A 15677-nucleotide genomic window follows, 5' to 3' on the forward strand; every position below is an offset into this window, starting at 1 on the left:
GAGAGTGTGTGTGTCTTGGCGCCTGTCCTGAGCCTTCCAGCAGCACTGGAGAAAAAGCATGAACTCTGTCAGAGCGTGGGGTCTTACGTCACTGGCAATCTCCCTGGACACCCGGGCAGTCTGGAACGGGATGGCATCCAGCCTGAAGTCATAGCCACCAGCCCGGTTCTGCTCCCAAGACTTTCTGTAGACTTTCTGGATTGAAAAACCAAAGTGTGGGTAAGCAAGAGGATGTCGATGGCTTGAGTGTTATTTGTTCTCAGGAGGAGTGGTTTCTAAATATGGCACACTCCTGGGAGGAAAGACCCATGGCCGCTGTCCATCTGGGGACTCCTCAGCTCTGAGACTGGTGGGGCTAGTCATGAAGGATTTCTACTCTAAGCTTCCAACCTGCTGACTAGGCCCTGTTCTCATGGGGTTCCAGTCTGGCTCACTTGCCACACCCCTGTTCTCAGAGACCCCTACCATTTTTCCCATCTCCGCACTCATTCTTTGTATCTCATGTGCAGTCTCTAGATGCCAGAGCTCAAAGTACCAGACCCCAGTTTCTTCCCATGGGTGAACAGTGCTGTCTTTGGGTCTTAGAACAGACCCAAGCATCCCATTATTGATCCCAATATTAATTGGGACCCAGTGTTAATCCCATTGACTCCCAGGGGACCCCTTGGACTGGTTGGGATAACAGCACACCTTCAAGATGAGGCAAGCTATATCTCATGAGCATCCTAGGGAACCTACAGGGAAAGCAGGAGCCCTCCACTGAACACAACATGTTATCAACACCTCATCAGGCCCCTGTCCCATGTCTCTCCTACTGTTTTTCTTCTTTTTGGATTTCTTCCCTTTTTCCATAGCTCTGACATCCCCTCTGGGAGTCTATAATCATGTCCTCTTAATCCTCAGTTTGAGCCACATCAGTGATAGGGGCCTCACAATTTTCTGTGCCTTCTTGGAGCTCATTTTTCTTTCAAGATAAGAGAATGGCTCCATGAAAGGAGTCTTCGGGAGGTCCCAGTGGAGGCTTGTCCTTTATTCAGCCCCACAGAAGGGAGACAACAGGGCAGCCACATCACCAACAGATTACAAAGTGACAGCCCCAGACCCTGTCATTGGCTCTCTTGTTCTGTGAGTGACAGCAGGTCATGGGGCGCTGAAGTGCCTTACTTTTGTCATCTGGAAATAGAGGTCAAGGCTGGTGTGCTGTTCTATAGGAGCTTGAGGGGGACTGAGCAAAGGAAGAGGCCAAGAGAAAAGCCAAGCACCTCACCCTCTCCCACACTGGGCCTGCGATGAGAAGGGACCACAGAGCGCTCGAGCAAACCAGGGGTCTCCTCATATTTATGTGCTACAGTCATTGTCACTTTTACTTCTAATCCTCACCTCTCACTCTAGTATCCAAGACCCCTAGTCATGGGCCAAACATCCACTGTATCCTGTAAGTCTGAACCCAGTTCTTGTTTAAGGAAATCCCTTAACAGATGGGCCACAGAACCAGAATGGTTAGATTTACTCCTTCACTGCTGAGCTGAGCAGCTAGGACTGAAAGACACATAGCAGGAGCAAAGCATTCAGATAATGGGAGATCAACAACCCTCATTAGTTAGCATCCTGCTTCCTGGATTAATGCCCCCGTAGGTACTAGAGTAATAAGTAGAGTCAGGACCCCACTGCTCTCCATGTACCTTCTTGATAAGGGTCTCTATACCAGATGTGGGCCAGTTAATGACACTGAACTTTACACAACATCAAAGTCCAACATCATCCCTTTGATGCCCAATGCCCCCCGGCTTTTGAGCCTCAGTGACAACAGGTTCAACTGTGGAGAGACTGGCCTTAGCTGGGGCTGGTTTGCTAGCTGCATTTCTCTGGCGCTCCTCACTGTATACTATTTGCTTGCTTGTGACCACTTTCTCCATGAGTTTTCTATTCTGTTGGGGTTTTTGCCTTGCCACTGGGATTCTTTAGATTCCGCGGACTCTTTGATTTGGAACCCTGGGTGTTCCTCTTCTTGATCACAGTGGGCGCAGTTTTGTCCCCGTCCTCACACATTAGAGTCATTTGATTTTTGAGTTATTTCGGCTGCCTTACACATCTCAATAGCTTTCTTTGCCCAGGAAGGTCACTTTGCCTCCACGTCCTCCTCACACTGCACTTGATCCAATTGTGCATATTCTACACGCCCCCAAAGAAGTGCTCTTTCAAATGAGTTTCATGAGTTCTCTGCACCTGCAGGCCCCCGCAGCTAATTCCAGCTCTGGGACTCTGTGGGCTGGACCCCCTTTGTGAGAGAAAAACATGCTCCCTTCACCAGCCAGGGGTGGCTGTCCTCCTTAAGCAGGGACCCAAAATGAACCGGTAGTTTCAGCCCAGTTTCATGGCTGTGGGCCTCTGAGAGTCCTTCCACTGAAGGCCTGGCCTCCCTATTGGGCATTAATGAGCTGAATGTTGTGTGTCAGCTCTGCCGAAGGGCGGGCCAGTTTTCCCGGATGGGAGGCCCGCCCACCAGAGCTGCTGTTCTAAAATTATCCTTGGTTCATCCCTCAAAAGTATCAAATGGTCATAATAACTCATATTTACAAAGCACCAGCGCATTCACCGCGTGGGATCCCACAGGGCTTTACAAACGTAACAAACTAATACACACGCTAACTAGAAGGCGCCTCTGCCAACCCCTGCGAGGCAGCCACCTCTGAGGTGAGCGGCAGCAGCTGTCGATCTGCACGCAGCCCCAGGACACAATGGCCAGGCCAAGGAGGAAAGAATGGCTGGGCTCTAGGAGGCCGCAGGCTGCCCCGGGCCAACACACTCAGCCTGTGTTGTTCCGATCTGACGGTGTCTTTTGATTCTGCTGCCTCTCTACCTGTTATCCGGGGATCACAGCCTTGCTGGCCGTGTGGCTGTCTATTCTGTTTCAACTGGGGGCCTCCAACCCCTGCTAACAAGAAGCCTGGATTTAGGAAACAACATCTTGGGTATTCACGCAAAGAGCATGCGTCCAAAGGGAAATTGGGAGTGCTGGAGGGTCGGGTTGCTTACACAAAGGAGTGAGCTGTGCTGGGATGAACCCAGCTACCATGGAGCATCTTCCCAAACTGTGGGGAGAGGTGGTGCTACTCCATCTCCATGGTGATAGTCCTTTGAATAGCTGAGGGGTCTCCACCTACTGGGCCCGTGGGTACCACTCCCTTGCCTGTAACTCGGCATAGAAGTGAGGTCTTGGAGCCAGATCAAGACCCAGAATTTGGAGAGCCAGAGGAAACTTCTGTGTAGCTCAGCCTCATCCTGAGCCCTGGTGAGGGAACATGACCAAAAGTCACAGAAGCAGTTTGTCCTGATCTCCATTCAGGTGCTGTACTCTTCCAAGCCCTGTTCCTAGGGCTTTTTAACAAACAAAAGCCACAGATAGTTTTACAAAAGTAGACTCCTGCCCCATGAAGCACAAGCTCACTTACATCACTCAGGTGCCGCGCATTGAGGCGAGCTCTGGTGAATTCAGGATGGTCAGGAATCAGGGTGTATCTGTGCAGGGATTCTGCGTCTCCAGCTCTGTACAGGCGCTGTGGGTAAGGCAGACTTATGGTCAAGATAGAACGAAAAGCAACTGATTCTTTTCCTGTCCCATCTCCTTGATAACCTGCCCACCCGATGGAGCTAAACCCAGCCCTTCCTTGAATTGCCTTCTAGAACCCTCTGCTGAGAGAAGGGTGACTGTGTGACCAAGGTCAAGTGGAGTGGCTGGTTTTAAATAAACCCTGGTTAAAAAAAGATTTCTCAAGAAAGATCCGCTGCAAATGGGGCAGAAGCCAGCACCTTGGTTGGCTATAACTTTTGTTTTGTTCAGTAGAAATGTGTGTGTATTTCAGAAAGTCTTTGCAATTAATTCATGTTCTTTTTGCTATTAATGAGGTGTGCACTCAGACCTCTGATTGTTGGTCACTACCCATCCTTTTTATTATAAAGAGGATTATATCGATCTTATTATAAAAAGGACATAATTGATTCTTTTCATTATAAAAATGTCTTTATGCATTCAGGAAATTAAGGCTTTCAGTTCTCCTTGATCTCAGGAAAACCCAGTTTCCAAGACTCCAGCTTTATTGTTGTCACTATCTTAAGAATGGCAAACAAGTTTAGGAGAATATATTATAAATCCGATCCATTCTCACATGCGATCTGGGCTTTGCAAACATGAGCTGGTTTAGACAGGCTCTGTGAGATGGGGCCACTCTGTCACTGTGGAAAGGATGGAAACCCTTGGCCATTCAGGGGGAACAAAAAGACACATAGCTTCCTGTTCTTTGAAATAAATGCAAGAGAGAGGAAATGGGGCTAAATTACATGGGAGCAAAGCAGAAAGAAGCTTGGAATATAACTGTTTTCTCTTTTTTTCCCTAACTGGGTTATATTAAGCTTTTAATAATATCACTTTCCATTAGCAATTAAGATGATGAGCTGAGAGCTCATCAATAATATCTGGCACTATTATTATTATGAGTCTCACTATAATAAGGGGCATTTGTGGAAGACTTATTGTGTTCCTGGCATTTTGCTAAAAGCTTTGTTTGCTTTTATTTATTTAATCCTCAGTTAATTCACTTAATCAGTTAATTCACTTAATCATATGAAATGGATGCTATCATTATCCCTCACCCCCAACCCCCTCCTTCAAATAAGGGAGCCAAGATTGGAAGGGATTCACAATCTCTTCTAGCAATCATGTGAGACAGAAGGTGCCCACCCACATCAATCCAGAACCTGTATTCCTCAGCCCTGGCCAGTAAGTAACAGTACCTTTGCCATGTGCCCAAGTGAATGAGGACAAAGAACTCACCTCATTGCAGTGTATATAGCTATTTTGAGCATGAACCAGGTCTGGGGAATCAACCACAGTAGTGAACTTCATGCTGTCTGGTTTGGTACGGTATTTACTCTACAAGGAGAAGACAAAGATTTCCACACAACCCAGTCAAACATCATGGGTTTTAATCCATCTTCACCCTGCTTTCTCAGGACCAAATGGACCAATGGCATCACTAGAAGACAAGTCTCTCTTTCTGGTGGGCACATAACTATTAAGACTATAGGAAAAATCCAAATTCTCCTTTGTGATCAGAAACATTGGATATTTATTTCTCCTCATTGTGAGAGAATTCAGTGAAAGTCAGCACTAATGGGGCCTTGCTCAGATCCTGTCTGTCCATGTAAGGTTATTAAGAGACTAAAGTTGGTGGTGCCACCTCATGGGGATTTCAGGACAGGAATCCCAGGTCATCAGTCTGGTGGAAAGTCAGTCAGTGTTGCTATCCCTGTGCAACTGTTAACACCATCTGAAACCAGATGGTTGCTAGACAACAGGCACTTCCAGTAAATGCAGTGTGGAAATACATACTCCTCCCTCTTCCAGTGAAAATCATGGACCATTCTAGGTCATAACTGTGCATCAGGTATTTATTGAGGATCTCCTAATGTGTTTTGCCTTTAGTACCCCAGCAGTGGAATTGTTTGGAGGGAAATGTCACTTAGTTTTAGAATTTGGTTTACAAATGGCTCTAGGATACTAATGAGTTGCCAGCAGCCCTGGTTCCCTCTTGGGCCATTCACTCTGTAAGCAGGCTCTGTCTTCAAAAGAAATGCTAGGTCACCCACATCATTTTAGGAGGACAGGCTTATGGTACCTCACTGATGAGTTTTCCCGCCTTCTTTGCACTCTCCATCTGCGGGGATCTCAGTGCCAGCCATCCAGTCCCCTTCATGCCTTCTAGGTCTGACTTGTAGTGAAACTGGAGGAAGAAAATCATGGGCTTCTATCAGGACAGTATGTAGAATGATGAAGGTATTTCAAAACATCCTTGATTTGTAATAGCATGTGTAATTATGTTGCATCTCTACAGTTCAATCACTTCATTGTGAGTGGATTATCAAGTACAATTCTGAATTTATGGTTTTCTTTTTTTTCCTCCCTGGGAATTAAATAGTGGATCATGTGTAACACACAAAAATCCAGACTAGTGAATTAGCAAAACATGAAGCACAAAATAATGACGTAAGTGGATGATTAATCTAAGAAAAAAAGCTGAGGGTCAGGCATGCTGGCACATGTGTATCTCCTAGTTACTACAGGTATAGGCCAGAAGATCATGGTCCAAGGCCAGTCTAGCCAAAAGCAGAAGACAGTCTCCACATACATTGTTCAGCTGATATCTGAAAAGTAAACTAAACTCTACAGAGTTGTGGCTTAAGTGGTAGAGCACCCACCTAACAATTGCAAAGCTTGGAGTTCAAATCCTAGTACCATCAGAGAGAGAAAAAGAGAGAGAGAGAGAGAGAGAGAAAGAGAGAGAGAGAGAGAGAGCGCATGATGGGGATAGGGCTCAAATCCAAGCATCAGGTAGGATTATTGTGTTGCATTCTGCCAGTAAAGCAAATGACTGCCTGAATAGAGCAATCTACCCATTGTTCAGCTGATAAAAGGATATTGAATCCTAGATAAACCTATAATGATTTAGAGCAAATCATTTTTTTAGCAAAATGTGACTCAGTTTCTCTCTGTCATACATGAAGGTCTTAATAATCCCTCTGTTCTCATAAAAAATGGTTTGAGAGCATTGTTGGATTTTTGTTCCCGTGGTAGTTACTGGAAGTGGTGGACGTGAGAGTCAATTACAGGAGGACTTTAGCAACTAAAACAAATTCTCATGCATCTGGCTAATACTGTCCATTTTAATCATTTCATGCCTCAGTTTGCCTCCCCTCCCCACTGTTTGCTTAAGACTGCAAAAACAGGACAAGTTTTATCTTACTTTTTCCATTTTAAGAGCTCAGAAGATTAAGCCTCTAGCACTATTCCTGAGAGGAAAAACAACCTAAGAGCTGCTTTAAGACAATGTGTCTAATTAGAGGCTCCCTAAAACGTCAACCCTTATGAAGATTCCTTGATCTGCCCACATTACCTACAATGAGTCAGCCACCAAATACCTTTCTTCTTCTCTTTATGGTAATTAGGTATTTTTTTAAAAGGTGAAAAATGCCTCTCTAAGGAAATCTAAAATTTGGATCTAAACGAAGTTGATGGCATTTCTCTAATTTAGATATAAGCTGTGCTGTAACGCAAAATATCACTCCAGATACCAGCCTGCCAGCCTTTTTAGTTGTCTTTCATTTCAGGATTCACAGTGCTCCTCACAGCTGGTCTCAAAGAGGGGCCGTTTCTGATCTACTGTCTGCTGGTTAATGCCCCGTGCAAATTCGACTCTGCCTTCCAACTGCTGAGGGAAGACATCACTCAGGCTGCGGAGCAGGTTTCAAAACCCCATGTCAGTAAGATTGCTTTTTTTATACCTCGATCTTTCAGTCTACACCGGCAAAGCTTTTGCCTTCGACTCTTGATAAAGAACAGAGAAAATTGGATAAATTTCTAAGTTGGAGAGAGTAATCCTACAGGGTCTCCTCACAGCCAGGCCTTCTCCCTTTCATAAGCCAGATGAAGTGGGGAGCGCTCTTTCAACTTGTCTTTTGTTGAGGGCTGAACAGTACGATCGCAGGTAAGTCAGAAAGCAAGATGCAGGCTCCCCAAAGATCTCTCTTATAAATGGGTTGTCTATTGATATCTCACAGCTCAGCTTTGACTATTCACGCAGACCCTAAAAACAACACATCTGCCCCAGACTTCAGGATAAAAGGGGGGTGAGGAGGAGAAGGGGAAGCCGAGAGGTGTCAGCTACCCCAAGATGGTTTGGGGAATAATTCCAAGGTAAGAACAGACCTGTCTTAAACTGCCCATTGAATCTGGCTTTGCCAAATGCAGCCTCACTCTTTTCCTTGTACGTAGAAAAGCCCAGAAGCCACCTGCAGATTCATACCTGGGGTTTCCCAGCACCCTCATTTTGGAGGTTTTATACATAGGCTAGCTGCAGCATTCAGTCTCTTTAGTTCTAAGGAACACAGGAAACTATGCCAAAAAATGTGCCCAAAGGACTGGCTGGAGGAAGGGGCATACTGTGATGTTAATAAGGGACATTATCATCACCATCTTGTTATAGTGCGTTTTTTTTAAGACCATTGTCTCATTTGGTCCTTTGGTGCTCAAATGATGGTTTGGGGTCTCAGAAGAGCAGTGACAAGATGTGCTCTGGGTAAGCCACACTGGTGGTGCTTTACAGCCCAGACTGGAGACCCCGGGCTTATAACCCAGCCATCTGGGAAAGCCAACGAGGCTGAACCAAGGCCCACAAGGCCAAAGCTAGCAGCCCTACTTCACTTCCTACAGTTGGAGGGTCTTGAGCAAGTCATTTTGCTGCCAACTTGTAGCCTGAATAAGTTAAATTAGTACCTTATTATTGATTGCTAAAATGGCAACCTACCTAGATATTAAGTGGGACTGGGCAAAACATTTACACTCACACCTGGCCCCTGTGTTAAGGTTTCCATTTATGATTACCACTGCTGCTTCTGCTGCTGTGATGTCTAAAGGGGAAAATGCAGCCTGTTTTTATCAGCCAACTGCCCCCCCCCCCCGAGGGAGCCTACAGGGACCAAAGAAGGACAGACATGGACTAGCACACACCCACGATGGGACATTGCACAGGCTAGCACATGAGGGACAGGTGAGCTCCAGGGAAGAACAGGGCCAGACCACATCATGTGGAGCTAGGCATGAGATGCAGGGACATCTTTCAGGTCCCTTTGGTGTGAGCCAAAGCTTTCTTCTGACACAGAGAGGAGGAGACAGAAGAGGCACTTCAGTTTCATGGACCCTTCCCAGAGTGCTGAGGGGCCCGGACTGTGTTGAACGTTAACTTCTTTTCAACAGAACAGAATCAGCCATGTGAGACTGGATTTTTGAAAAGGACTATAAATAAAGTTGAATGTTCTAAGGTCAACTATTCATGTCAGCTTGGAATTCTGTCTCCTAAATTAACCAATTTAGAATCTGAAAACAAGGCACATATCATAATATGATCATTTAAATTTTAAGTAGTAGTAATCTCTTAGCCTCTAAAATTTTAATACAAATCTTATGTTTTTTAAATGTTAGTATATAATTGAATTTCCTTTATATACCTACTTGAAAGTAATTTTTTAAAAATGAAAAGAAAATGTCAATATGAGGTCACTAACTCCCATTTCTCCTGTTAAAATTATGGTTTTTTTTTTTTTTTGGTAGGACAAGGGGCAGTATTGGAGTTGAACTCAAGACTTCATGCTTGCTAGGCAGGGGCTCTACTGTTTTGAGGCCATACCTCTCCAGCCCCTTTTGCTTGGGTTAGCTTTTTTGAGATAGGATCTCAATTTTTGCCTGGGCTGACCTAGTTCTCAATCATACTATGTATGCTTCCTATCATAGATGGGATGACAGTCATATATCACTGTGCCTAGCCTTTGTGTCGAAATGGGATCTGGGGAACTCTTTCCCTGGAAAACTATTTTTTTTTGCTGGTCTGGAACTGCAATTCTCCGTATCACAGCCTCCCACGCAGCTAGGATGACAGGCATGAGCTACTAATGCTTGTCTACATTCTATTTTTTATGTTAACATTTTCTTTCTTTTCAGAAATAAACTAAAATCATATCTCTAAGGTAATGTTTAGGTTTCTATTTCCTTCCTCAGTAAAATGAAATAAGACACTAAATTGATACCACCACTTAAAAAAAAAGAAAACATTATGGAGACCAAACCGTGTTACCTTTCTAATCTAGAGGGGAAGGCTAGGAGGTAAAGGTTGCTCCAGGACATCCTGCCAGTAAGAAAAAAGCTGAATTCCAGTTTCTGTCTTTTGGCTTCCAGTTGCCTCTGCATCTACCCAAAAGTTTCTTTTCTCCCAAGAAATAAGGACTTCACAAGCAAGTGCTTGGTGCAGCACCGGATAATCAAGCTTTCCCTTGTTGTTGGGGGAGATCTCTACCTTGCCCCCTGGAGGCAGGAGGACTCTAAATAGAATCTAGACCCACCTCTCAGCAATCAAATCACTGTTTTTGGACTTCAGGATTTATACCTGCATCATGAGAAGAGGGGTGTGACACCCTGCTCCAAGCTCCCACCAAGAAGCCAGAGGGGTTCAAAGTGTGGGTTCTGGAGTCAGCCCTGTTTCAGTTACCTCCATTATGCCCTCATCCATAAAACAGGAGCAACAACCAGCCCACCCTAGAGGTTAGCAAGGAGAAGAACAATGGAAGGGGGAGCCAGTGTGGGTCACAGCTGCATTATTTGTACTGTTTGTTGCCTTACCGCCAGATTTCCTGCCCTTGGCCTAGGCGCTGTGCTCTGTGATCCATCCCTGCAAAATCCCTTCATTCATTTGCTTCCCTCTGACCTCAAATATGCCAGGGCTGCTCCTTGTGCAGGCCTTTAGCCTTTGACTTTGCTATTCTATTTACCTAAAGTTCTCTATCCTCTTCTCTCTTCTTGGCCTTTGTTCAAATATCACATTTGAACAAAGAATAAGAAATACTCAATGCCCTATTTTAAATTGCAGAAGTCCAGGCACATCCCACCCACTGCCAACCCATTTTTCCAGTCCATTTGTTCCCATAGCAAAAATCATCCTCTGACACACAACAATTTCCCTCATCCATTATGGTTAACCTTCCTCTAAGACAATTCAAGTTTCATGAGTACGAGAACTATGTAATTCTTTTGTTGATTCCTGCATTACTGGGGCCTAGCATAGTGTCTGGAATATAGTAGGGGCTCAATAAATACTGGCCGAATGATTAAATGTATGGTATCCACCTAGAAGGCACAGGTTAAACAGGTCATTGTTTGGGATAAGGCTAATCCAGAAAGCCATGGGATAAGCAGAGATTTGCACTCTGGTGTGCCTAGTTTGCGTTCCCTAAGACCCCCTCCCTACCTCGCTCTGCAGGGCATGGGCTTTCTTGGCCCAGGCCATCTTCAGGTCCTCAGGTAGCGATGTGAATTCATGGTACTGTGTCCGGTAGTCGTGATCACTGGCCAGAGCCTGGGCCTTCCTAGCGTGGACCAGATGCAGCATGTCCCTGGGCAGGTGGCACTGGGATTGGCTGCTGGCTGCCTCCCTCCGGTAGTGATGGTCACTTTGTAGCTGGCCCATCCTCTGGCAGTGCTGAAGCCGAGGGTCATCACTTACACTCCGGACCCCAACGAGCCTCCCTCGTTCCTTCACAAAGTCATGTCTGTAGAGAAACTAGAAGCATGGAGCGGGCTGGTCAGGGTCGTGCACACAACTGACTTAACTTCCATCTATACCCGTCATCAAAGACCCCCAGAAAAATGACCTCTTCTTGTTCTGGGAGGTGATATTTTAAGAACCACCATAGTGGGGGACTGGCCGGAGAGAGTACCGTCTTCTCCCAGGGGAACTCAACAGTTAAAACGTTGTTCTTCTCATCACATTAAAATGAGATGCTAGAATCCAGAGTGAGGAGCTCCGCTCCCCTTATGGATACTGTGGCCAATAGGAATTTATCAAACAAACAAAAAAGGCAAGAGCGAAATTTGTGTTTTATGCATTCCCTCTTGGCAAAATATTAAACCCCAAAGACAGGATCTATTTATTTGAAGTCCACCTTTTCTGTGAATTGTTTGTGGGAAAGAGAAAGTCACCTTCATGTCCCAGAGCTGTGATGCAGGAGTCGCAGCTGGCAAACAAGCACCAAAGGGAACCACCTAGCGCCAAGCGGGGTGCACAGTACAGCCACCTGCCTGGCAATTCCTCTATAGCTTCTTCTCTTTCTCATTCTTTCTCATCCAAAGCAGGCGGTCCACACATTACGGAGACTGCTGCCTAGACTTTGCAGTTAGAAATAAACCTCCAGCACCAGCGCCTGCCCGCCCAGAGCCCTTTGCTTGAATTTAGCTTGTGATTAGCATTGCCTTTCTTTCCCTCCTTCCATCAAAGGACCTCATTCAGAGCTAATATATTCTGCAGGTGACATCTTGTCTCACATGGTTAGAGATTTGCTTTAATTCAGGCAAATCAACCGTAGACATTGTTTTACATGAAGTTAACAGAAATTAGGCAGGATGGAAGGTCACAGCATTCTGCTCACATCGCTGGCGATGTCTCCAGAGGCTCTCGCAGCCTGGAAGGGGAGAGCATCGGCTGTCAGCTTGTAGCCTTGAGCACGAAGATTACGCCAGGCCTCCTTGTATTTTGCCTAAAGTGGGAACACATGTACATCTTTAAAAAAAAGAGAAACACACGAATCAGCGAACAAAGGCCACTTCTTTCATTTGTAGAGTACTGTTCCAGAATTGATTTCTGAGACTCGCAAATGCTTTCTGTTTGGCAGAGAAAATCTTATTAGCACACACCCCGTGGTAGGCCTTGAGCACACGTGTGGATGGAACACACTGGTGAAAGGGTGGTTTGAATGTGGGTGTCTAGAGCATGTGTTTAAAAAAGCGCCTGTAAAATGTTATGGTTAGACTGCTTCGCACACACCAACACATGTGGCTCATGCGTGAACTTCCACAAGAAGAAATGCTTACGTCGCTCAGATTGGCTGCATTGGTTTTTGCTCGGATAAACTCAGGCAGACCCACGGTCACTGTGTACTGGTGTCGAGCATCCTCTCCGGCCGCTTTGTAGAGACGCTGCATCCCAAAACAAATAAACAACAACATGAGACAAATGCTGTGTATATCTGCAGCACCAGAAGACCCCACTGACAACCAAAACGTTATCTGCTGGGTCCCAGAAATACCCTCAGACATAAGGAAGGTAATACTGCTTTCAAGAAAAGCAGTCTTCAGTAGTCACATTGAATAAAATAAAAGAGATATGCAAGGAACTGCAATTTGGTGGGCTGGGAATGTGGCTTAGTGGTAGAGTGCTTGCCTGGGTTCGATTCCTCAGTACCACATACACAGAAAAAGCCAAAAGTAGCACTGTGGCTCAAGTGGTAGAGTGCTAGCCTTGAGCCAAAGAAGCTCAGGGACAGTGCCCAGGCCCAGAGTTCAAGCCCTGGAACTGGCAAAAAAAAAAAAAAAAAGGCTGAGAAACTACAAATAAATTCAACTGTTGGTGGCCTTTTATTTGACAGCATAGCACAAGGCATTAAGATCTGGAAAATGTAGGAGATCCCCTGTCTGACGAAAGAAGCACCAGCCAGCACTGGCCAGTATCCTCCTCTAACTTCCCTGAGTGCTTTCCTCAGGGTAGTCAGCCAGGACCCCTGGGGCTCTGCTACTAAAGCACCAGTCCTCCCAGTGAGGTACAAGGCTATGCTTGGTGGCTTCTCTCCAAGGCCAGAGGCCATCTCAAAGGGCTGGTCACTCTGCAGCACTCAGGACACAAAGGAAGAAAGAAAGGTTAAATAACCACTGTACATTGGTAACAGTTTTGTCTAAGGTCATGAATCCCATCTCTTTGGACTTCTTTCAGTTGCCATTTCTAAGTTTTGGAGGTAGGTAATGTGGAAACCAGAAGTATAAATGGGCAAATCGCCTCCTAACTTCCAAAAGTTGGAGATGCCAGGTGCTGGTAGCTCAAACTTGCAATCCTAGCTATGTGGAAAGCTGAGATCTGATGATCACAGTTCAAAGCTAGCCCAGGCAGAAAAGTCCCATGAAACTCAGCCAATGAAGCAGAAAAATGCCAGGAGTGGAGTTGTGCTTCATGGGTTAGGGTGCCAGCTTTGAGTGAATAAAGCTAAGGGACAGCACCCAGGCCCTGATTTCAAGCCCTAGTAATGGCACAAAAACAAACACAACAAAGCCACCACCACCACAAAAAAAGAAAGAAAAGTATGTATTTACATCGCCTCAGGCTCACCTATTTCAAGGTCATACATGGGCTTTCTAAGGAGGAGTAGAAGCAATGGGGAGACAAAGATGGTGTCACAGCATGAGACACTTTCCTTCCCTGCATCTTACCTTTTCCAGGGACCACCAGGGACAGGAAAACATGAATCTGATAAACAGTGAGTGACAGGAGGATGCCAAGAAACAAAACTCCATACTTAGAACTGGTCACGAGCCTTCCCTCTAATAACCATTGGCACATCAATATCCACTCTTAGCCAATGACCAGCTCACCTCTGATTTAATATGGGAAAGAATTATCTGAAAGCCTTGTTAAATGATCCATTGGATTCAGTCATTCTAGGACAAGTTGGGGGTAGGGGAACAGGCATTTCTATGATGCTTCCAGGGGGTGCTAACATGGCTGCCTGTGTTAGAGATACCAACCAATCTGCAGATGAAATCTGATTTCCACCAAGCTTCCTTTCTCTCTGCAAGATACGTAGGTTCTATGCCATAATGTTTCTTTCTTTCCAAACTTCTACACAAATGCTCAAACTCTTTTCTTCCCCCATTCACAGCCCACAAACATTCATGTGTTTAACCATCCAGCAGTGTGTTAAAAGTCATCAGAGGATTTTTTTTTACCTCATTGGTAATCTGGCTGCTGAACTTGGCATGCAGAAGGTTGGGAGTGTCTGTCACCGCTGTGTACTTGAATGATCCAGGATGCTGACGGTAGTTCCTCTGAATTCACACACAAGAAAGGAAGAAGATGGCTCCATCAGGAGCAAGACCAGAAAGGAGTATGAGTTAATGCCTCTTTCTACACAGGCTGCCCGTCTGTCCCTCCAGAATCCAATGGCCCATCATCCTCTGCTCTGGTCCTCAGAACTCATTGGGGTAGAGGCTGGATTGGATGCTCGGACTCGGGGAGGGGGAGCTGGTGCTGTGCCATGGGAGTGGATGTGACTACTCAGGGTTGCAGATTGCTCCTGAATGAAGAGCGAGGTGTCTTAAGAGCACACAGCAACGACTATGCAACTTCATGGAACACATGCGTGTGCCCTTCCCCGGAGGCCAGGACTCAGAACCACCAGGATGATCCAGGTCTCTATGTTGTTTTAGTTTTTAAAAGCTCCAAACCGGGTTCTGATATGCATCATACTTTCAGAAAGCCTTGCTGTAGAGACAACGCTAACAAAGCAGAGCAGGGGTGGAAACTAAGAACACACAGCAAACACCTGCCCACCTGGGCTCACAGGCTGCCAGCTTGGGTTCACAGGCTGCCATCTTTTACGCCCTGTGTTCCTATTACAGCCCCTGTCCCTGCAGCTGCCAGGCACAGCAGCCCTCTCCCCACCTCCCCAGGAGGTCAGAAGAATGCTCAGAATTTTGAGACTTATGTATTTTTATGCCTCTCCCCCTCAAAAAAGAAAATCACAAAGTGTATTTATTGTAGTGATTTCAAACACAGCTGTCAAAGAAGCACTGGACTTAGGCTAATGCTAATCCTTATAAAACCGAAATAGAGGTGCTTGGAATATCCTCATTTGACTTGCTAAGAAGCCAAGGCCCAGAGAGGGCAGATCACGAGCCTGAGGTTACACAGCAAATGAGCTCTGGCCTGGAATTTCAATTTCTGATGGTTTCCAAAGCTGTCTGCTTGGCATTATGCCACAGGGCCTCTCTTCAAATGGACATAAGGAAGGCACATCTTATCAGTGGTGATGAATTCTTCTATGTTGATAGAGGAAACAACAAAAAGGATTGTGGTATGGGATTCTAACTCGGGGTTTTGCACTTGTTAGGCTGGCGCTCTACTGCTTGAGCCATGCTTCCAGCCCCTTTTTGTTCTGAGATAAGATTTTGCTTTTTATCCTGACCAACCCAGATGATGCTTTTAAGATTTATGCCTCCTCCAGTAGCAGCACCCCATTACGTACTCCTCTAC

The 15677-nt window shown here is 45.7% G+C and overlaps 1 protein-coding gene across 3 annotated transcripts in view; it reads right to left on the bottom strand.

Moving 5' to 3' along the window:
- The window catches only part of Nrap (nebulin-related anchoring protein), a 67603-nt gene that overhangs the window by 3145 nt on the left and 48781 nt on the right, over positions 1–15677 (bottom strand). For all 3 annotated transcript variants that reach the window (XM_013017616.1, XM_013017617.1, XM_013017618.1), the window contains 8 exons: positions 14372–14470; positions 12470–12574; positions 12028–12135; positions 10851–11162; positions 5676–5780; positions 4832–4930; positions 3453–3557; positions 88–195 (listed from right to left, as the gene is read on the bottom strand). In XM_013017616.1, coding sequence (XP_012873070.1) covers positions 88–195; positions 3453–3557; positions 4832–4930; positions 5676–5780; positions 10851–11162; positions 12028–12135; positions 12470–12574; positions 14372–14470 — 1041 coding nt within the window. The remainder of the gene's footprint in view (positions 1–87; positions 196–3452; positions 3558–4831; positions 4931–5675; positions 5781–10850; positions 11163–12027; positions 12136–12469; positions 12575–14371; positions 14471–15677) is intronic.

This window comes from Dipodomys ordii, unplaced genomic scaffold (assembly GCF_000151885.1).
Source record: "Dipodomys ordii isolate 6190 unplaced genomic scaffold, Dord_2.0 Scaffold36, whole genome shotgun sequence".
Taxonomy (NCBI): domain Eukaryota; kingdom Metazoa; phylum Chordata; class Mammalia; order Rodentia; family Heteromyidae; genus Dipodomys; species Dipodomys ordii.